The sequence below is a fragment of the Cucurbita pepo genome, chromosome LG12, assembly GCF_002806865.2.
Source record: "Cucurbita pepo subsp. pepo cultivar mu-cu-16 chromosome LG12, ASM280686v2, whole genome shotgun sequence".
Lineage (NCBI taxonomy): Eukaryota > Viridiplantae > Streptophyta > Magnoliopsida > Cucurbitales > Cucurbitaceae > Cucurbita > Cucurbita pepo.
Window position 1 is genome coordinate 9,188,914 of NC_036649.1, and position 22,688 is coordinate 9,211,601.

The 22,688-nt window shown below is 37.2% G+C and overlaps 4 protein-coding genes across 8 annotated transcripts in view; 3 read left to right on the forward strand and 1 right to left on the reverse strand.

The window, feature by feature from the left end:
* The first annotated feature begins 357 nt into the window (after nucleotides 1-357).
* On the forward strand, nucleotides 358-13,510 carry LOC111807409. Of its 3 annotated transcripts, none has more exons than XM_023693123.1 (20): nucleotides 358-800; nucleotides 981-1,020; nucleotides 1,086-1,334; nucleotides 1,430-1,529; nucleotides 1,613-1,687; nucleotides 2,207-2,305; nucleotides 2,569-2,685; nucleotides 2,814-2,929; nucleotides 3,127-3,226; nucleotides 3,849-4,201; nucleotides 4,452-4,782; nucleotides 6,568-6,773; nucleotides 7,675-7,893; nucleotides 9,909-10,095; nucleotides 10,644-10,894; nucleotides 11,287-11,379; nucleotides 11,465-11,566; nucleotides 11,857-12,214; nucleotides 12,399-12,536; nucleotides 12,600-13,510. In XM_023693123.1, the coding sequence occupies exons 1-20, from the start codon at nucleotides 584-586 to the stop codon at nucleotides 13,281-13,283; spliced, it is 4,035 nt and encodes a 1,344-aa protein (XP_023548891.1). In that variant the 5' UTR covers nucleotides 358-583; the 3' UTR covers nucleotides 13,284-13,510. The 3 variants fall into 3 exon arrangements, with proteins under 3 accessions (XP_023548891.1, XP_023548892.1, XP_023548893.1); XM_023693124.1 differs by having other exon boundaries at nucleotides 767-800; nucleotides 1,096-1,334; XM_023693125.1 differs by lacking the exons at nucleotides 358-800; nucleotides 981-1,020; nucleotides 1,086-1,334 and having other exon boundaries at nucleotides 1,436-1,529; nucleotides 2,169-2,305.
* Nucleotides 13,511-13,920: 410 nt separating this feature from the next.
* Nucleotides 13,921-17,084, forward strand: LOC111806477 (ubiquitin-like-conjugating enzyme ATG10). Of its 2 annotated transcripts, XM_023691814.1 has the most exons (8): nucleotides 13,921-14,106; nucleotides 14,199-14,299; nucleotides 14,398-14,479; nucleotides 14,553-14,603; nucleotides 14,694-14,774; nucleotides 14,879-14,984; nucleotides 15,864-15,961; nucleotides 16,705-17,084. In XM_023691814.1, the coding sequence occupies exons 1-8, from the start codon at nucleotides 14,059-14,061 to the stop codon at nucleotides 16,915-16,917; spliced, it is 780 nt and encodes a 259-aa protein (XP_023547582.1). In that variant the 5' UTR covers nucleotides 13,921-14,058; the 3' UTR covers nucleotides 16,918-17,084. The 2 variants fall into 2 exon arrangements, with proteins under 2 accessions (XP_023547582.1, XP_023547583.1); XM_023691815.1 differs by lacking the exon at nucleotides 14,199-14,299 and having other exon boundaries at nucleotides 14,300-14,479.
* A 1,102-nt stretch (nucleotides 17,085-18,186) lies between these two features.
* Nucleotides 18,187-22,069, forward strand: LOC111807217 (rhodanese-like domain-containing protein 4A, chloroplastic). The gene is made up of 4 exons (XM_023692834.1): nucleotides 18,187-18,940; nucleotides 19,597-19,699; nucleotides 21,120-21,356; nucleotides 21,804-22,069. The coding sequence occupies exons 1-4, from the start codon at nucleotides 18,243-18,245 to the stop codon at nucleotides 21,855-21,857; spliced, it is 1,092 nt and encodes a 363-aa protein (XP_023548602.1). The 5' UTR covers nucleotides 18,187-18,242; the 3' UTR covers nucleotides 21,858-22,069.
* The window catches only part of LOC111807216 (TPR repeat-containing protein ZIP4), a 5,140-nt gene continuing 4,341 nt past the window's right edge, over nucleotides 21,890-22,688 (reverse strand). Inside the window, exon 6 of one of the 2 annotated variants that reach the window (XM_023692831.1) lies at nucleotides 21,890-21,977. The gene's annotated coding sequence lies outside the window, so the exon portion shown is untranslated. Of the gene's footprint in view, nucleotides 21,978-22,212; nucleotides 22,343-22,688 lie in introns of those variants that run through there. The other variant, XM_023692830.1, reaches the window with a different exon arrangement.

Here is a 22,688-nt window from a genome sequence, read left to right on the forward strand (position 1 = left end):
TTACATTTAGTAATAGAAATATAATTCATGTTTTTTCAGAATTTAATCTTTAAAAAAAATAAAAGTTTCACTTTAAAATTGATTTTTAAAAGTAAAATATCTAAAATCAATTTATTTTTAGTTTTAAAAAATTATTGGAACTTTTAAAAGTTTATAGTGGAATGTTTTAATTAATTTAATATTAATTTATTCAGTTTATAATTCGAATATATCGCGTATAATTAATTTTTTAATTTTTCTTTCTCTTTTATTTATTTATTTTATTGAAAGTAGATTACTAAAATTAGAAATTTTTTTCTTGCTGTTTATAGGAACTGACAACGACGTCGTTTGGAAGGAATTAGGAGCAATATCGGAGGGAAAAGGACTGGTTTATTGGTCACACGGTGCCGGACTTAACAAAATTCGTTCACCGATACGACAAATGCTATCGCCGGCGAGAACCACAAGCATTAGACTACATTCTTGAAGTCGAGGGCTGCTCTTAGCAAGCATTGTTCATGTAATTTCAATCTATATTTTTCAGTTTCCAGTTGAATTGAAGGTGGATCCGGTCCTACTGAACTAAAGGAAGGAAAGCAAAATGTTGAGGCTAAGGGCGTTTCGGCCTTCGAACGAGAAGATCGTGAAGATACAGATGCATCCGACACATCCGTGGCTTGTTACGGCTGATGCGTCGGATCACGTCTCTGTTTGGAATTGGGAGCATCGTCAGGTTATTTACGAGCTCAAAGCAGGCGGAATTGATCAGAGGCGTCTCGTTGGCGCCAAGTTGGAGAAGCTCGCTGAGGGCGAATCAGGTTCNAATATATGGATTATTGTTTTTCGTTTTATGACAATGTTGAACTATTTTAATATGTTACAATTTTATTGAATTTGTTTTTTTTTTAAATTGTTCTGTTTTGAATCGTTTTCTGAATGTTCATCTGAATTTTTCTTTTTTGTTTTGCTCATTTGTGTCTCTTGAACGTGATTGTTAGATTTGAAGGGGAGGTCGGCTGAAGCTATACGAGGGGGAAGGTGTGAGTCTGTCATCTCCCGGTTTTCTTTTGTTTGATTTGAAAATTGCTAATTGTTTAATGCAGTGTCAAGCAGGTGAACTTCTATGACGATGATGTACGCTTTTGGCAACTTTGCCGGAACCGTGCCGCAGCTGCTGAAGCTCCGTCATCTGTCAACCAAGTTACATCAGCTATGAGTTCCTTTGCCCCTTCCACAAAGGGAAGGCATTTTCTAGTTATCTGTTGTGAAAATAAAGCCATATTCTTGGACTTGGTGACAATGCGAGGCCGTGATGTTCCGAAGCAGGATCTTGACAATAAATCTCTTCTCTGGTAAGTTCATCACTCTGTTTGATACCCCTTGATCGTGTAATTGTAGAATTAATTTATGTTTTAATTGGAAGTAATCCCGCCCATCCATGTTGCAGCATGGAGTTCCTTTCTAGAACTTCGGGAGGAGAGGGTCCTCTTGTGGCCTTTGGTGGATCAGATGGTGTTATTAGGGTCCTCTCAATGCTAACCTGGAAGGTTTGAGATATTTACTCACGAAACGAAGTTTGATAGCATTATCAAACTGTTGTCTTATTTTCTAACTTCATATTTTCTTGCAGCTAGTGCGCAGATATACTGGAGGTCATAAAGGATCAATCTCATGTTTAATGACCTTCATGGCTTCCTCGGGCGAGGTAACTCTATAAAATGTGATCTGGCTGTAATGTGTGATGCATCGACTCAGTTCCAATAATTTGATAGGAAATGGCCTTCTCTCTCTCTCTCTCTTAATCGATTGAGGTCATTTATTCATCAATTATTGGTTTATTCTACATTTTTCGACATTTTTTTTAAAAAATTATGTATCGTTATGAGGAAAAGTTATTCAGATTGAAGATGGCATGTAAAGTTTGAGGTAGTGAAGCTTGGATTATAAACATGAAGATTTTGATGAAGTTGATAGAAACAGAACTTTGGTGGATTTGCATTTCTTACTTGATGTTTATAATTATTATCAAGCAATTTGGTGTACGCTTGTGATTTTGGGATTTGATTTGTGACAAGGTTTCGATTTGAATTGTTGTACGCATTAGCATTTCAATAAATTGCCCTTTTTTTTTTTTTTTTTTTCTTTTTTCTTTGCTTATTGATGCTTTCCCTGCCTTTTCCTTGTAGATTTGTTACCATTTTGTATTTGTGGATTTGATTGCCAGGCACTTCTGGTATCTGGTGCTAGTGATGGCTTACTTATACTCTGGAGTGCGGACAACAGCCAAGATTCACGAGAACTTGTACCAAAACTTAGCTTAAAAGTGCGTCCCCTACCTTCAATTTCTATAACTATTTTATTTGTTGGTTCATCAGCTATTATGTTTAAATATTTTATGCGTATGGCTTCTTCAAAAAACTTTTTGTTTTTGTCCAATTTTCCCTATTATATTCTTCTATCTGGTTGTTTCTTAAAAATTGAATACTTAATGCTTCACATATACTTTTCATGATTAATATTTTTATTGTGTGTTCCATAATGATTAATGAACTGGGACTGATAAAAGATCTTTTACATTCTTAATAGGCACATGATGGTGGGGTGATAGCTGTCGAACTTTCCAGAGTGATCGGAGGTGCTCCCCAACTTATCACAATTGGTGCGGACAAAACACTTGCCATTTGGGATACTATCAGTTTTAAGGTATCGTTGCATATTTATAGTGCATTACATTTTACAATACCGAATCGTTTAACAAATATTTATTAGGTTACCTCTTTCCAAGTCTTCTTGAATACTTTGTGATATCTCATTTAATCTATTCATCTCAGGAACTGCGTCGCATTAAACCTGTTCCAAAATTGGCCTGCCATAGTGTTGCATCTTGGTGTCATCCTCGTGCGCCAAACCTTGATATTCTCACTTGTGTTAAAGATTCCCACATATGGTATGTTTTTTATTTTATTATTACTATTATTCTTCATTTTCTTAACTGATCATGTCAGATAAGAATGTTGAGGATTCTCGTTTTTTTTTTTTTTGTGAAGTAAAAGTGCGGTGAGCTTGTGATGTCAGCTTTCACCTAATTTTTTTGCTTTCTTATTACATTAAGGCTCTTATAGGATAACGCTTGAACTTTTTCAGGGCTATTGAGCACCCCACGTACTCAGCTCTCACAAGACCACTTTGTGAACTTTCTTCCCTTGTCCCTCCTCAAAAGCTTGCTCCAAACAAGAAAGTTAGGGTATGTCTTTCGCCACAAGCATGAATCACCTAACTATTCCTAATGAGTTTGTTTGTCTTTTCGTTTCTATAAACATTTAGCCTAGATCTTTGTTGTTTTCTTGGGGTTTCTTTCAAGCCCCTTGGTTCCCTTGCATCTTCTTATTATTTTCTTGTTCCTTCTTTTTAGACTTTTTTTTTACCCCTAAACTTATGAAGTTGTATCAATTTTAACCCTAAACTTTCAATTTCATCCAATTGCACCTCATACTTAGATAAATGTTTCGATCTTAACCTTAAAATTTTAGAAAGTATTGCAATTTTAACCCTCTAATAAGTTTTCTCTCCGAATATTGTTGAGAAAAAGTTGTCTTGTTCATTCAATAAATTGTATGAATATGGAATGTATAAAATTTCAAAGAAAAAAAACGATATTGAAGCTTTTTTTTTTCTTGAATAAGAAACAACTTCTCATTGATGTAATTAAATGAAAAAATGTTCAAGGGTTACAAACACCTGAAGGGAATGAAATAAAAGAAGGAAAATAATATATATATATATATATATTTTGTTTTTCTTGAAAAAATGTTGCTGGTTCAAGATCATATATTGCTCGATGATTGCTTATCAGTCTCATGTTGCAGGTTTACTGTATGATTGCTCATCCTTTACAACCTCATCTTGTTGCTACTGGAACCAATATTGGTGTTATCATCAGTGAACTTGATGCTAGATCTCTTCCAGCAGTAGCTCCTCTTCCAACTCCATCAGGCGGCCGAGAGCATTCTGCTGTTTATGTAGTTGAAAGGGAACTAAAATTGCTAAATTTTCAATTGTCTCACACAACGAATCCATCTTTGGGAAATAATGGATCGTTATCTGAAGGAGGAAGGTTAAAAGGAGATGAGCTGCTACAAGTCAAGCAGGGCAAAAAACACATCAGCACTCCTGTTCCACATGATGCATATTCAGTTCTTTCTGTTAGCAGTTCTGGAAAGTAAGTTGGCCCCCATATTCTTCTTGTTTGAACCTTTCTGTGTAAAGTAAATTTTATATTTGGTTATGCATCCATGTTAATAGAGGATGGGTTAGCAAAATCTCCATTGTTAGGTTGATTTTGTTCTGTATTTCTATCAAGTTTGTTCATCAGGGTCAATTATTGTTTTCAGTATCTCTAGTAATATGATCTATACGTGGGTGTTTTTTTGTTTGGAAATTTGTTGCTCACAGGCTTGATTTTGATGCAGGTACCTTGCTATAATTTGGCCTGATATTCCATACTTTTCCATCTACAAAGTAAGTGACTGGTCCATTGTTGATTCCGGAAGTGCGAGGCTTCTGGCCTGGGATACATGTCGAGATAGGTTTGCATTGCTGGAATCTGCCATACCTCCTAGGTTTCCAACAATTCCTAAGGGGGGATCATCTAGAAGAGCAAAGGAAGCTGCTGCAGCAGCAGCGCAGGCAGCTGCAGCAGCTGCTTCTGCTGCTTCCTCGGCCAGTGTTCAAGTTCGTATATTGCTCGATGATGGGACATCAAACATTTTGATGAGGTCTGTAGGCAGCCGCAGTGAACCGGTAATTAGCTTGTTGCCCATGCCCTTCAATTCTTTTTTCTTATACTTTATTTTGGGACAATGGTAAAATGTACATCCGTAGTTCAATATGATGGCAAAGGAATCTTCCATAATTTAATAATGATTATCCACTTGCATGATCTAACATCCTTCACACTCCCAGTTGTGATATTCACTTACGTGATTTACACTTGCATAATTTACTATTTTCCAACAAGACATTTCCTCCTAAAATTCCTTCACACTCCCATTTGTGAGATTGCCACATTAAGGGCAACCTAGGTGAAGATTAAGCATTGAAAGTGAAAACAAGGAATTTGGTGATGGGGAGTTCTTTTCAAGTCCTTTAATTTTTCTTCTCTCTCTTCTTTTTTCCCCTACTTCATTCAGCATGAGAAGGTTAATTTTATGAAGGTAAAACTTATTGTTGCTCTTGAAAGGATCAACAATGCTGATGTGATCCATGTCTTTATTTTTTGGAGCTTGATATTGTGGTGATCCTTTGTAAGTAGGCGATGGAGGATTTTGAGTACATCCTTTGAAGATGCACTTTTACTGGAGGATTCATATTTTATTTTTGCAAGTGTTTGAGGTGGTGTGTGGTCCTCAATGTTTCTGTGGTATGATAGAAAAAGAGGGTTTATATCCTTCCTTTTGGGATAGATGTCAATTTTGGGGCAGGTAGTGTTTGTGTTCTGTATTTTCTTGAGTATTTGATTATTGTGTGTGTCTCCTTTATTTTTTGTAATGTTTGGTTAAAAGAGTACTAAGAAGATATTTAAGGGCTCTTGGGAGCAGGTTTTGGGATGTGGCTCACTTCGCTTTAGTGCCTTTTAGGTCCAGTCCACGATGCTGTCTTTTTGTGATCATCCTTTGGTTTCTAATCACTATTAGTATTTTTTGCTCGCTCTGGTGCCCGAGTTTGGTCAACACTTCTCTATGACTCCCCCTTTCGGTTAATAATTTCTTTATTCTTGATGAAAGTTGTTTTCGCCTTTTTCTTCTTTTGAACAACAGAAAAATATGTGTTGCACAGCTTAAGATGACTGTACATGAGCAAGTTCATGTCAGCCAATTATAGTCTCTCCGACTCCAGCACATCATGTCACATTCTATTATTATTACTATCATCATCATCAATATGCTACTCACAATATACAAAAAGAACGTGAGGAATATCCTATTAGAATTCTCAAGAGGGACTACAAAAATACTCACGTTGGTGTTGGTCACAGAAATAGGGTAGTTATAAAATTCCCTTTATAAGAGAGCCAAAATAGAAGCAGCCGCAAAGCATACAATGCCTAATTTTTTTTTTTTTTTTTTCCTGATCTCTCGAAAAGTTGCATTTCTTTCCAGCCGTACTTTTAACATGAAAATTTAAAGCTATCGACCCATACAATCAATTCTTATTTTCTGTCCAATTTCCTCACTTGAACCACTTCTTATATGTATGTATGTATGCGTGCATATATATATATTGTGGGAATCTGACAGGTTAAATATTTGGTTGAATTTTTTTAAAATAGGAAAACTGAAAATGATTCTATTGCCCTACACTGTGCCCCATATATGAGGTATTTCTTATACATTTATCTGATTATCAAAGATCTGCATTTCTTTCCAGTCATTGGATTTTCTACTGCATTCATCTCTTGCAGTGCCCAAAAGTCATTGCATTTTTTATTTTCTTATTAAACTGAAATAAGCTTAGTAAGTCATTGCATTTTTCATTTTCTCATTTAGTACGTGGAGAAATTATTTTTGCTAAAACAATTTTTTTTAGGTGGTTGGTTTGCATGGTGGGGCTCTTCTTGGCGTTGCATATCGAACATCCAGGAGAATTAGTTCTGTTGCTGCGACAGCAATTTCAACAATGCCTTTATCAGGATTTGGTAACAGTGGTGTTTCTTCCTTTTCAAGTTTTGACGGTGGTTTTTCTTCCCGTAGATCTTCAGCTGAAACACCACCACCAAACTTTCAACTGTACAGGTGAGAATAATTGTGCGTGTGGAGCTAAGTTCTTTCTTTCTTTCTTTCTTTCTGTCCTTTTATTTTTTATTTTTATTTTTTTTTTTGTTCCAAATAAGAAAAAAAATATACTCCATTCAAAAGAGGAATGCTCATCCACCCAAAAGGTCAATGGACACTAGAAGGCACTGATTGGCATGAATCACAATTATTTTCTTAAAATGAGAAACAGAGATTCCTTCATTACATTAATAGATGAAATTACAAAAGTGGGCAAGTATGCCAAAGGAATTGCCATCCTCTTCCCGCTGAGCTCCCTTTCTCCTCGATCCATAGAGACAAAATGAAGGTTTGGTGCTAACAGTTCATCACGAAATAAATGACTCACTAAGCCGAGATCACTAACTAATACTAATCTAATACTAATAGAATAGAAAAGAACGGTCTTTTTTGTATACTTTTCCCGGTTCCATTGCTACCGTGGGCTTGCTTGAGAATCAGTATTTGAAGTAGTTTTTTTAGAACAAAATTTTAGTGCAACTATGATGGGAGGTTTTAGCAAGTGGGTAAACCGATATAAAACTGAAGTAGGTCATTTGGTTGGTTTGTATTTCTGAACGTCTCAGCTAGTTTATTCTCATGGATGATTTATCCTACTTGTAAATGGTGATCTTGAATGTTCACAAGTCACCCCCTTTGTGTTTCTAAAAATTGAGTTTTCCCAAGGAGATATATATATTTTATGCTTTTATATTCACTTTTCATGGTAGTTATTGAGTGGATGGGAGCTTTCCATCCAGTTACTGACTTCGTTTTTTTTTTGGTGGGAGGAGGGATGTCGATTGGTGCCATTAACATTACCTTCTTTCTCGCCAGTTCGATTATCCCCTTTTATTCACTCTGGACGGTGTATTTCATGCAGCTGGGAAACTTTTCAGCCTGTTGGTGGGCTTCTGCCTCAGCCAGAATGGACTGCATGGGACCAAACTATTGAATATTGTGCCTTCGCATATCAGCATTACATTGTTGTATCTGCTCTGCGTCCTCAGTATAGATACTTGGGAGACGTAGCAATTCCATATGCTACTGGAGCTGTCTGGCACCGTAGACAACTGTTTGTGGCTACTCCAACTACCATAGAGTAAGTTATATTTTCCCCTTGCTTGTGTAAATTCTGGTTGGATTTTGCTTAACATTCATCATATTCCTCATGAATTTTGTATACTTCTCAATAAATTGCAAGAGATATATCTTCAATTCTCTTCAGTTCAATTCAATCTTGCAATGTGTTTGTTTTGCTTTAGTTTCTGCCTAGCATTTTTGTCTAGTCCTTTGATGTTTTCAAATTTCATGAGTACTCCAAATTAGACCACTTCTAGTGATGATTCTGCCCCCGAGGATTTGTTTGCACTCTATCTTGCCACATGGAAATCTCCCTCTATGCACCATACGTCATTGTATAACCAATACAAATTGAGGATTTCTTGCTGAAACTTTGGTCTTTTCTGTGAGGATGCTAGCTGTTTTGAGGGGATGCAGGCCCACACACGACTATTATCCAACCACGAACAAGGTCTAAACCACGTCCATTCCTTTTGTGTCACTTGACCTATATGCATTCAAAGGTTGAACTTGCCATTTTTGCGCTTGTTTTAGTTTCAAATCATCATAATCATACTGTTGCTAGTTTTATGGCTTGTTAGGGAACGTTGGCCCTTTGTACCCCGTTTGACCATGATCAGAGAGATCTGTCATGGGAATTGTCGGGTAGAGCAATCCATCTTGGACTCTCCACACATTGACCGGGTTCAAGCCAGGACCCTCGTGGCCTTTGTAACCTTAGCTGTCACTGATGAGAAGATTCCTTGGATTGCAACAGCTTCACCAGTCAAAAGATTACCATCTTGGTAGGATACAACCTGTAAATTCCTTTTCTAGTTCAGATAAACTAATTTATGTAGGACAAGTCCACAGTAATACCTCTCTAATTCATCCTCCATATGTGGGAACCACAAAGCCAGCTATGCTTTGTGACATCCCATGTTTCCATCTTTTGTGTCATATGTCTACAAGTCACTCACCCCTTATTCATAGCTAATATCCGGGCAACTTCATTTGACAGAAATTTTAGGAGGCTTTGTCAGGTTAGAAAAGGTTTCTAAGAAGATGATCCTGTGTTAGATTTTGGATAAACTTCAAGATCCTATTCTAGTCGTTGTGGAAGTCCAGTTCAGTTACCACTAGGATGCCACTTCAATCTTTCCTTCTCACTCCGGGCCTTGATTTGAAGACAGCTCCTGACGGCCGCATGGAGGTAGTTGTTGCCATCTTTATCATGTTTTCGTATGATTGTCTACTCCTTCCATTTTATTCTTCTGTTTCATTTGGGAGCTGCCCTTTCCTTTCAAGAAATAGAAAAATAAGACTTCTGAAGTTTGCCCATCCTCGGTAGTCTTCCCCAGAGACAACAACGTCTCCTTTTCTTCCATTTAGAACCTTTGTAATCTATAAGAAGCTTCCTATTTTGTTTATGGTTTTGTTTTTTTGGATCCATATGAATACTCCATTGCACTGTTTTCTAAAAGAACTTGTGTGACTGTTGGATGATGAGGTCTTAAGTAGCATCTGCAACCCATAATGACCACAACCTTTTCTCCACTAATTGCAAACGTATAATTCAAATGGGGTTCTGAAATTTTAACTATTCATCCTCTGCAAGACCAAAATTGCATGTGAAAACTTTGTTTTCAATCTTGGTTGTTTTACGCATCATCATTGGGAGATGAGGGAAAAACTTTTTAGCAGGTCCATTGTTTCTGGTGAGGCATATTGGAGAAAGGGGAGACAGGTATTCTGGAGAGAGACAGGAGAAATTCATTGTACTCTTTTTTTTTTTTTTTTTTTTTTTTTTTTNTTTTTTTTTTTTTTTTTTTTTTTTTTTTTTTTTTTTTTTTTTTTTTTTTTTTTTTTTTTTTTTTTTTTTGCTTGTACAAGTAGTTTTTCTCATCCTTTATCATAAAATGCAATACATATTCTTTTGAGATTTTATAAATTATTTTAAGTGCTATTTTATGTCGTTGTGATAGAAATCTGAAATTTTAATTTAAAGGAGATGCTACTAGAACTTATGCTACTTTGTTCTGCCTCATGTTCTAGATGTGTTTTTGTGGATGCTGGAGTTGCGGCTATTGACATTGAAATGAAAAGAATGAAAGAAGAGATGAAGTTGAAAGATGCACAAGCTAAAGCCATTGCTGAGCATGGGGAGTTGGCTCTTATCACTGTAGATGGCCCTCAAACTGTTGCCCAGGAAAGAATAGCCTTGAGGCCCCCAATGCTTCAGGTCCAATCTTATTCCCTTTCTTTATATTTGACTATCTGTGGTCACGATATTAGAAATGTTGTCTTATTTTGGGTTTACATAATGTGAATCTTGATTTCATGCATATCCTTGACCGATATGGGAAGACCTTTCCTACTGACTTCAGAATACTTGCAGATTCTGATGGGGAAAGTCTCTTCCGGTGAGAAATTTAACAATTTCAAATTTCTAATTCGAAAAATCATGGGGACATTTGGTTTCTTATTTGGAGAGTAGTTCCTAGAACCAATTTTTATAGTTATTCTGCTCTACTAACCATCAAGTGTTTAGTTTTGGCCTTTCCTAGCAAAGAAGAATTTATAAATTAAAGAAGAAAAATCACATAAAGAAAATTGTTTCAGAAAATTATCAGGTGCACATCCATGCTGGATGTACGTCCATACTTACCCTTTGTTCAAAATAGTATTTTGTAACTTAATTTCTGGTATGCAGTATATGATTCGTGAATCATATGAATAATGCTAATTTCCTTCTTATCTTTTAATATTAATTTTACCTTACTATATCAGGTGGTGCGATTAGCATCATTTCAGCAAGCTCCTTCTGTACCACCATTTTTATCATTACCCAAACAGTCGAAGGTGGATGCAGATGATTCGGTGATGCACAAAGATACTGAAGACAGAAGAGCAAATGAGATAGCAGTTGGCGGTGGTGGAGTGTCAGTGGCAGTTACTCGTTTCCCAGCTGAGCAGAAACGTCCCGTAGGACCTCTAGTTGTAGTTGGTGTTAGAGATGGAGTTCTCTGGTTAATTGACAGGTACTTGAATCTTGTACTATATAGGAATTTAAAGGACATAACTACCCATCCTCCCATTAGAAAGTACTAATGTTGAAGTTTGTCTGAAGTCGATAACCTGGTTCTCTGTTTGTTCACATATTTCCATTTTGTTATACTATCCCAGAGTTACTGGTGAAAGTTCAGTAAATCTTTCACGAACCATGTGCTTGTGAAGCATTTAAAAAATTATACTTGCTGCTCAATGTCGATCACGGTGAATGCATAGAGTTCAAACCGTGAATCATCCTTCTTTGTCTCGTTTTTCAATGTCATTATCTTTTATGCTTGGAGGGTTCGAGTTTGAATCAGAAAAAAGTTCTGAATGCAATAATGAAAATCCCGACTTACGTTGCTTGAGTTTTCTTGGCCAGGTACATGAGTGCTCATGCTTTATCCTTAAATCATCCTGGTATTCGTTGTCGGTGTCTTGCTGCCTATGGTGATGCAATCAGTGCCGTCAAATGGTATGAGCTTCTTTTTTTCTCCTCATTCTTTTCATTGTCAAATGGCTGGAATCGTTTCAAGTCCTAAATAGAACTTATTCTGCAGGGCAAGTAGGCTTGGTAGAGAACATCATGATGACTTAGCCCAATTTATGCTTGGTATGGGCTATGCCATGGAAGCTCTACATCTGCCAGGAATATCGAAGAGGTAAACAAACACTTGCAGGAAAGATGCTAACCCCCTGTAAAAGTAAAATGCCTATGTTTGCTTTTCCATCAAGATTGCTGGTCAGAAAGCATACAAACATGTACATCCATTTTTGTGGTTTGTTGCCGCTTTTAAGCCCCTTCATACGTAATTCCTCAATAACTCTGAGTAGTAGCTTGGAGTCTGCCACTCGATATGAGATCAATGTGTCAAAACCATGTCAGTTGCATTGCAATCTGATTACTCTAGTCCTAGTTATAATTGTTAATCCATCTCTATTCAATTTTCAGATTGGAATTTGATCTGGCCATGCAAGGAAATGATTTAAAAAGAGCACTTCAGTGTCTTCTTACTATGAGCAACAGCAGGGACATGGGGCAAGATAATACAGGGCTTGATTTGAGTGACATTCTCAGCTTAACCACTAAAAAGGACGATGTGGTTGAAACATTTCAAGGAATTGTGAAATTTGCAAAAGAGTTTTTGGACTTGATTGACGCAGCAGATGCTACTGGACAGGCTGATATTGCTCGTGAGGCTCTTAAAAGGTTAGCTGCTGCAGGTTCCTTGAAAGGTGCATTACAAGGTCATGAGTTAAGAGGATTGGCTCTCCGACTGGCAAATCATGGAGAGTTGACACGATTGAGTGTAAGTGCTCGGCCTTACAGTTCACTAATGTTTTAAGCTTCGTAATTGGCCTAAGTTTGTATATTCTTCGTCTCGTGTAAGTGGCAGACTGGATACTTCGTGCATACAGTGGTTGGGTTTTCTTTCTAAAGATAATTAGTCTTCAATGGTCTGCTTATGATAAATGGCAATGTAAACGTTTCAGGGATTAGTGAACAATTTAATCTCAGTCGGCTCGGGACGTGAAGCAGCGTTTGCAGCAGCGGTTTTAGGAGACAATGTTCTCATGGAGAAAGCATGGCAAGACACAGGAATGCTTGCGGAAGCTGTGCTTCATGCTCAAGTATGTCAACTTTATTTGTTCTGTATATGTACTTCTGTCTGTGCATTAACTTGCAATTTTCAGGCTCATGGTCGACCGACATTGAAAAACTTGGTCGAGTCTTGGAACAAGATGCTACAAAAGGAGATGGATCACACCTCGTCGGAAAAGACCGACGCTGCAGCTGCATTTTTTGCATCACTCGAGGAGCCAAAACTCACAACCTTGGCAGATGCAAGCAAGAAGCCTCCAATTGAAATCCTTCCTCCTGGAGTGCCAACTCTGTCATCTTCCATTCTAGCTCCAAAGAAGCCAACTCCTGGGGCACAAGGTGCATTGCAGCAACCAGCCAAGCCTTTGCTACTGGAGGCACCGCCTGCTGATCCACAACAACAAACAGAAGGTACACCGACCCAATCCGAACCAACTGAACAGACTTCAGACGGTAAAGCCCCAACTAATACAGCAGCTACCGACATGCCTCCGACTACTTCAGTAGAAAATGTTCCGATAACGTTAAATGGTTTAGAGCCATCTGATATTCAATTAGCATCCTCCAACACCACACCAGTAGAAACTCAAATAGTACCACCGTCATCCGTAAATAATACGACACATTCAGAGGCAGTGTTAGAATCAACCGAGCTTCAGAACTCCTCTGTTCCGCATTCATCGTCCTCAAACGTCGCAGCACCACCATCAGACACCCCATTTGAGGTGCCTGATCTTCTTCTGAATACTTATCTTCCAAACGTATCACAAATTTGAAAGCTAGCCATAACGAGTACAGAAGGTGAGGTTGATCTTGTTAACTGCTGTTATAATGCATTCTTTCATGTGTTTGATTCTCTCTTGCCTATTGTGTTATACAAAGTTCCATATATTCTTTTATTCGTTATTCGTTATTGTATTAGATTTAGAATGCATTTCATTAAGCGTTTCCATCTGTAATTTTCTTTTTCGAGTTAGCTAAAACGTAGAATTTGGCTCGGGAATATATTTTTGTTTTACAATGTTCAATATACTATTTTTTTTGTATTTTTCCTAGTTAAACACCGACTTTTTTGTTATGTTTTGTTTTAAATGTGAATTCTATAAAATATACGTGGATGATCGTTTTTGATTGCCATGGTGAATATATCTAATAGCTTAGAAGTTTAAAGACTATTTAGAACTATTTTTCGAACGGAAGATTAAAATATTTATTTAATTTAATTAATACTATTTTTTATTTTCATCTTCCAACCTACAAAATAGCAAAATATTAGAAAAGTTGACCTAGGAGAGTTGACCACATTTATAATTTTTTTTTAATAAAGTGATAAAATAAATTAAAAGTACAATTTAAATATTAAAAAAAAAAAAAAAAAAAAACGTTTATATATATCAAAACTATTTTCTTTGGGCTTTCTCCATGTATTAGCCCAACAGGAGCGATGTTCAGCTCCAAGAACGAAAGGAAACAATTCGCGATGGAAGAAATCTCAGGACAATCGACTTTGACGCCAACAATCGTCCGATCACCGAGCTTTGGGTTATTGAAATGATCACTGATCCATGTGAATTTCACGTCATTCAAATGAAGCAGATGGTTAGTGTTCAAATTATTCGAACTTGTTTTTAAATCTGTATGGCCGAATGATTTCGATTTTATGTGCGAAAAACGTATGATTTTGTTTGTAGTTCATATGCGTTTCTTATAATTGGTCTGCCTCAAAGTTTTTGTTCCATGTTGACGCTTTCCATTTCGAATTTCGCCCTATCTGTTTCTCCGATGCGTTTAGGTTGGTACATGTGAAGCATTGGTGGAGAATACTTTAGCTTTGGATGGAACTATCTCATCAAGTGATTTTTACAAGGCTGCTTGTGCTTTTGTTCATAGATGGAATCTGATCAACTCTGATTTTCCTTCATGGTCATGGATTCCATTTCAGAAACTACGGTGGATTAGTTCTGATGATAAGGTGAAGTTTGTTCTTGTTTGGATTAGATATCACTGATTTACAAGGCTGCTTATGCCTTTTTATATGCTACTAGGTGGAAGGGTACTTATCTTTGGAGAAAATATGCCTTCTGAGACCACAAGAGGTCTGCATCTTCCATTTTCGTGGTCCTTTTTTGTTTTTCTTCTGCAATTCACAATTGTTCTTCATTTTTTCGTTTAAATGTTTTCTACAGAACGAGCAGGAGAAAGTAGAGTGTTTTGAGGAAATAGATACTGCTGGCAACACCAATGAGTCTCTGGATGAAGCTACATTAGTATGTGCTTTCTGTAATTGATGTTCTTATGTGTGGTAACCATACTTCTTTAGTTGTGTGATATCTGTTGCATTCATTAACCAAACTCTCCCGTTTTTCTCAAGGTCTCCTCCCCAAGTGATCATGAAGAAGTACATTACTATGATTTTCACGTTCTGCACTGTGCTTCATATAGTGTTCCAGTGCTTTACTTTCGAGCTTACAGTTGTGGTATGCAAGTTTTATTGTTCCATTATACCTTTTTAAGATCACGCTTTAGAATATTATTGTTTGATGCAAATGCAAACATAAGACTTTTGGTTTCTAGATATTTAGCAAATGAATTGTAACAGCTCAAGCCTACCGCTAGTAGAATATTGTCCTCTTTGATTTTTCCCTTTCGGGCTTCTCCTCAAGGTTTTTAAAACACGTCTGCTAAGAAGAGGTTTCCATACCTTTATAAAGAATGTTTTGTTCTCCTCCTCAATCGGTGTGGGATCTCACATGAATAGAGTGATGTGTCCTAATGTAATATTTGGTTATTTATCCATAACTTTCTGAGCTCGCTAATACCTGTAATTGGCATGCTCCTTGAAATGTTGAATGTAGTTATTCTAAAAATGTGATTCGGTGGAATATATTGGAAATTAAGGTGTGTGACATCATGGATTATTTCAAGTGGCTTAAGCCATTGCAAAATCTTTCAACACATTCTTAATTTTTCCTCTGTGAATTGATCTTTTAGACCCTTTTCCTAGAATCGTGATCCTTATTTATTTTCAAAAAGATAAAGAAACTTTCCTTGATAATAGTAAAATATTGATCAACCAGTAAGTATAAAAGAGGGGCAACACTGACAGTATGATTTTGACTCTGTTAGACAAGGAAGCTACAATAGAATGTCACTTGCATGTCGAGAATGAGTGGTTGAATGTATGTGCTTTATCTTCGCTATGATCTGTTTCCACTGTCTCTATCTTCCCCCTTGGCCTAATTATGGTATAGGAAATAGGAGGTTTAAAATATCTATTTTTTGGGTTGATGTGTTTAAATTCTGTTCCTAATATGAAGTATTTCCCGTTCAGTATACTAATTTTGTAAAGTGTGCAGATGGACAACCTCTGACGTTTGAAGAAATGAAAAAGGACCTTCCATCACAGTCTGCAGATACACTATTGAATTCAAAATGGACATTTATTACTCAGGAGGTACAGCTTTTCTCAGACAATTTTTTTGGCCTTTGGTTTTGGATGCACCGAGGATAAATGAGAACCCCCTCCCAACATAAATGTGAGATCCCACATCGGTTGGGGAGGAGAACGAAGCATTCTTTATAAGGGTGTGGAAACCTCCCCTTAGCAGACGCGTTTTAAAAACCTTGAGGGGAAGCCCGAAAGGAAAAACTCAAAGAGGACAATATCTGTTAGCGGTGGGCTTGAGCCGTTACTAATGGTATCACAGCAAGTCACTGGGCGATGAGCCAGTAAGGAGGCTGAGCCCCGAAGGGGGTGGACACGAGGTGGTGTGCCATCAAGGACGTTGGGTCCCAAAGGGGGTGGATTGGGGGTCCCACATCGATTGGAGAAGGGAATGAGTGGCAGCAAGTACGCTGGCCCCAAGAGGGGGTGGATTGTGAGATCTCACGTCGGTTGGGGAGGAAAAAAAGATTGTGAGATCTCACGTCGGTTGGGGAGGAGAACGAAGCATTTTTTTATAAGACACCTCCCCTATGTTTTAAAAACCTTGAGAGGAAATCTGAAAGAGAAAACTCAAAGAGGACAGTGCTAACGATGGATCATGTGCATATTCTGAAAGTTTCTTTTCTTATTTCTGTCACTGTCATTCTCTGATTGAGAAATGAGAATGCAGGATGCTTTTTTTTTTTTTTTTCCTTTTTTCTTGTACATGAACTTTGTGATGTTAACTAGTTTTGGGTATGGATTAATGTCAGGAGCATCCATATTTAAACAGAATATGGTTCAAATTACATCCTTGTGGAACGAGGGAATGGATGAAGCTACTCTTACTTAGTGACGCATCCTGGTTCAAGAATGAGATAGCGATTGAAAGATATGTTGCCTCATGGCTCTCAGTTGTGGGGCAAGTAGTTGGCTTGAGAATCCCCATGGAAATGTTGAAAGATGGCGGTGGCACCCAGTTCTGATTCTGGAGTTCCTCACCATTTTAGCAGCCTTGTGTAAATCTCTGGTTCTACTGAAGTTGAGTCTCCACGTTTATCAGAGCTTAAATACTAAAATGAACGTGTAATTGCAGACGTATATCTAAACTTTAGAAAATATATCATTTTCTCTAGATCGCTGAATTTGTGTTTAGTAGCTGTTTGAACTGTCTTTATGTCTTAAACCTTTCAACCTCTCTCTAATAACTTTTTTTTAATTGAATGGAACTTTTTTATTCTAAATTACTATTAAGACGTCTGACTTTCAATAACTTTAAATTTATAAAATATTTTCACTTTTAAGTTTGTAAAATATTTTCTGTATTTAACCTTACCTATTAAATATTTTAGAACAAACTAGAAACTTATTAAATTAAATAAATTAAAAGCTCAAATGCATAACTTTGAAAGGTTATGCACTAAGATGGTAAATTCATCATAAAAAGCTCAAATGCATAACTTTGAAAGGTTATGCACTAAGATGGTAAATTCATCCTAGGTTGGGTCAACTTTAAGGATACAACCAACCATCAACAGAGAGCTAATAAAATCAATCCTGATGAACTAATTAACTATAGATATAGAATGTATGGATGAATGAAGATGTCTATTTAATCTATAGGGTCGANTTTTTGTTGCTGGGTGTACTTTCATTTGGCTTGTTGGGATACCCTTGATTGACTACTATTTTCTAAGGAAGTACAAGTTCATTTCTGCCATTGATGCGTTTCGCAGAATTCGGGATGACCCAAATGCACAGCTCTTGGATATTAGAGNGAATGTATGCATTTAATCTACAGGGTAGAGACCTAACTCGAAATAATTTGCTTGAAATGTTCAGCTAATAATAATCTCCGTATAGAATGTATGCATTTAATCTACAGGGTAGAGACCTAACTCGAAATAATCTACACATAGAATGTATCGACTCGAAATAATCTACATATAGAATGTATGGATAAATGAAATGTCTATTAAATCTACCGGGTAGAGACCTAACTCAAAATGAGCCGTTAATAACCATAAATATAGAATGTATAAATGATCAGCTAATAACCATAAATATAGAATGTATAGATAAATAGAAATGTCTATTTAACTGGCTTACTTCAGTCTCCTAATTAATTATAAAATAAAGATTAAAATAAATAGTATTTCAACCGAATTAAATTTTCCCTGCGGACAGAAAAATAGATAGTATGGATCAATTATTTTTATTTATTTAGAATAAAAATCAATTTACAGATTAGATTGGGTTGGATTTTATCCCAACCCGTCTCCCATTCTTCCAGACATTACAGAGCTCTCTAATGGAGTCGCACTCCCTCTACCTCTCCTCTTCCTCCCTATTTCTCCACAAACTTCCCTCTCTCAAACCAATCTCTCTATCCCCTTCGCTCATTCCCTTCAATTCAAAACCTCTCAGCGTCTTCAATGGCGCCCATCTTCCCACCATTAACAAAACCCCGTTTCAAAACCCTTCCAATCCTTCAACAAAGCCTCTCAAAAACCCCCATTTCCTCTTCGCAAAAACCTCCCCATTTCACCAATTGGTGAAATCCCATCTCCCTTTTGCTCTTACTCAGCTCCTTCTCTCCCCTCTCCCTAGCCTCGCCTTGGAAACCGACCAAGCTTCTTCCGATAAGATAAACTTGGAGTCCATTTTAGTTTCGATTGATGACTTTTTCAACCGATACCCATTTTTTGTTGCTGGGTGTACTTTCATTTGGCTTGTTGGGATACCCTTGATTGACTACTATTTTCTAAGGAAGTACAAGTTCATTTCTGCCATTGATGCGTTTCGCAGAATTCGGGATGACCCAAATGCACAGCTCTTGGATATTAGAGATGAAAAGAGCTTGGCGTTTTTAGGGTCTCCCAATTTGAGGATTTTGAATAAGGATGTGGTGCAGGTTGTGTATTCAGAGGAGGATCAAGATGGGTTTGTGAAGAAGGTGAAGAACGGCTTTGGAGATGGTGCTGATACTCGAGTATTTGTCCTGGACAAGTAAGTTGTTTCCATTTACTTCAAATGAAAATGGATTTGTGTGATCTTCATACTTTTATTTTAGTTTTTTGCACGCTGGAGGCAGTGGGGAAGATGGAGAGAGATGAGCGAGGGAGGCCAAGAGAGTGAAACATGGGAGAGAGGAAGATTGAGAGAGGGAAAGTGTAACAGCCCCAGCCTACCGCTGGGCTAGCAGATATTGTTCGCTTTGACCCATTACCCGTTAGCCTCACGGTTCTAAAACATGTCTGCTTGGGAGAGGTTTCCACACCTTTATAAAGAATGCTTCGTTTCACTCTCCAACAGACGTGGGATCTCACAATGTGGAAACTTCTCCCTAGTAGATGCATTTTAAAACCGTGAGGGTGATGACAATACATAACGGGCCAAAGCAGACAATATCTGCTAGAGGTAGATTAAGCTGTTACAGAAAGAGAGAAAGAGAGTAATATGGTGTACTCCATAAATGTGCAGACTTCAATAGCTAACACTGTTGTAGTTATCATGGCCTGAGTCATGTCTTATGGTTTTCCTATTTAGCTAATGGGGCCTAAAACTAAACGGAAGACCCCGAATTTCACTGTTTCAAACTTTGCTGTCTTCCCAATTATATGAGTTCAATTCATAACGTGCTACGCTTTTAATGTCTAAGGTAGTTTTGATGGTAACTCCATGAAAGTGGCCGAGTTATTGTTCAAGAATGGGTTCAAGGAGGCTTATGCAATCAAGGATGGTGTTAGGGGCGAAAAAGGGTGGTTGGTATGTGTCCTCCTTTTGCTAATCTACTTGATGAATATACTCATGTTTTAGTTGAAGGCTTAATCATGATGCGTTGTAATGTTTATTTTGATTTGTTTTCTTGCCTCCTTTTTGGGGGCTCTTTCTTCTGGTGGCCCCTTAGTTTTGGTATTCTTTCATTTTTTCTCTCAATGAAGTTGGGTTATTCATTGAAAAAAGAGAGTAACGAAAAGTGGGGAAAAATAGCTAAACATCGAAAGCCAAGGTCATCCTCGGGCCTCGTCCTCTTCTAAATCAATGTACCTCCTTCGACATTCTACTCAGGATCTTCAATATTCCCATGTTCGATCTCTTCCATCTCTACCTTGCTCGTGTCCATTTCCTATTAACCACAATCATCATCGTGTTACTTTTCTCTTCTAGGTGGTGGAGTCGAGTGGGTTTCCTAACTCGAGAACTTAGAGGCAAAAATGGTTGACGTTCCTCTAGACACGGTTGGTAGAGCTTGCTTTATGCTTCTCTAGTACCACTAGCATAGGCTACATCCTACAATCACCTATTGTCATAATCCAACTCATCTTCTCTTGGTCATTTTCTTCCTCCATCATTCAAACCAACCATTATTTATGCTTAGAATATGATCCAAAGGTATTGGGTCAAGTCGATTTCTTTATATCAAGGTGTTGTATAAGGAGATACAAGACTCAGCCCATCTATCCACTCTTGGTTGATTGTGCAAGTATATTGAATCTTGTTAGATGACTAATCAACCTAAAAGCTTGAGTTGATGGATTAAGGTAAATTTGATTATATCATTTGTGGATTCCCTATTAGTTGGAGCGGAATTGACTTTAAAGGGGTTCGAATACAAGACCTCTTGCTTTGATCCAATGTTAAATCAGGTTGGCAAGATAGGCGATGGTTCGTTAACCGTCACACCCTTTTATCTTGGCTTCTTAATTTCTAATTGATTTCCATTTTTGTTTGTCCTACGAGAGTTCCAACCTGTTTCCCCACAAGTCATACGATCACTTATTCTTGTTCTGTTATGAAGCTCTTGGGATTTGATCTAACAACCTTGTTGAAGAATAAGACCTTTAGATCTAAATTATTCAAGAACCCCAAAAACGATAAGAATTCATCCCAAGGAACTTCTCAAATCGACCGAAGTTTTTTCATTTTGAAAGTGTATAAAACTTAATCAACCAACGTTAACTATTTGATTCAAGTTAGTACAGCAGTTTTTTTTCGAGTTTTCATTCTCACCCTTAATTTCTCTGTTCAGATTCCATACCTACTACCTGTGTTGATAGTAGGATGAAAAGGTTCTTTAATTTCTTTTCTTTCCAAATCATGACTTGGTGGAATTTAGAAAGCAGAGGTTAGACTCTATTCTAATTTAGGTAAAGCTTTCTGTTACTTATTTTCATCCTCTTTGCAGGCGATACAGGAGTCCTTGTTACCGCCTTCTGTTCACATTAGCAGAAGGAAAAAGGCTAAAGCTTCCAAAAAGTTTGGGACTAATGGAGTTGTTCAACAAAGTGTAGACAAAGAGGCTGTTCCATCTTTGAAATCCTCCAATGGAGATATCCAAACTTCACCCATCCATGTCAATGCATCGTCAGACACCGAGTCCAAGTTGAAAACTCGGTCAAGGTCATCGTCTCCTTATCCAAACGTAAGTTCACTCTGTCAACTAATACATCTTTAAGTATGAACTGATTTTTCACTCTTTATAAGTAGAGAAAAAGAAGGTCTAAGCTCAATTAACATACAAAAGCACATTGTAATTTTTGTATGTTAGATTATCTAGTCCAATATGCTTCTAAGCAATATAAAAACAATCAAAAGCCTTGGAAATGCCTCAAAGGAAACCATTTAATTGGTGGTTTTCCTTAAAACTGCTTGTATCAAGTGTTTCATCTAAAAACACAAGCTTCAAAATTGTCTGAAAGTCACTCAATTAATAGACAATGCATGCTTCATTACATATTGGAGACAATATTAAATTTGATTCAGTAAAAGATGAGTCATGATTTAGTGTTTGTATTTACTTTCATTGTGGATTTTCTGTGCATGTGATTTATAGACTGACTCCGTTTTCTATAACACTGATATATGGCAGTACCCAGATTTGAAACCACCATCTTCTCCCACTCCCTCAAAGCCAAGGAAATGAAAGGCTTACAAGTTTTGAGCTGATCATCTTGTTCTGCATAGAGAAGTTGACTACAATACTATCAAGAGGCGGCTATTGTTTCCATGTGGTTGTTGTAGACTCCATTTTTTTGGCAACTAGCTGTATATAATACATAATTTAGTCTTTTTGCTTCTTATACAGTTGGTGCAATTCAAGATTTAAGCAAATGAAGGCACTTCGACATTCCTCAATGAATAATTACAGGAAAATGGAGGTGATATTTATACATGAAGCACAAGGCCTAGCGACTTAAGAATAAACGAAAATATTACTTGATCATTTGCAAGTATAGCGTGAGGAGCTTCTGGATTGACATAAGAGGCGTAATGCAACTAATAAATGTCATGCTTTTCATCTCCATCAAAATTGTGTTGTACAATTCTCTAGAGCATCATCCGTCAAACAACAGGGTAGGAAGACTAGCTCGAGTTTGGCTCTCAAACAGATGAGTATGGTTAGGCAATCTAACAAATGTGGAGTTGGAAAATTTTATACAGTGAACAAAACTTCACCTTCTAACTATATTTTACTAATCTTTCAATCATGAAAATTAAGAAAGTGGTGCCCAAGGGAAGAAAAGAAGAAAAAAATGAAGGGAATGGGAAGAGGAAGGGGAAGGAAGGTAAAGGATGAGTAGAAAGAAAAGGAAAAGGAAAGCCACCCAAACTAAAATCAATAAAAACTAATACACTTCATTCAAAAATCTTCAATTAGTCAGGGGGCAAACTGACGAACTCCTTAATTTCTAAGAACTTCATCATGCAACAATTAATTCGGCATTCCATGGCTTGTTTTACACGATCCCCCCCC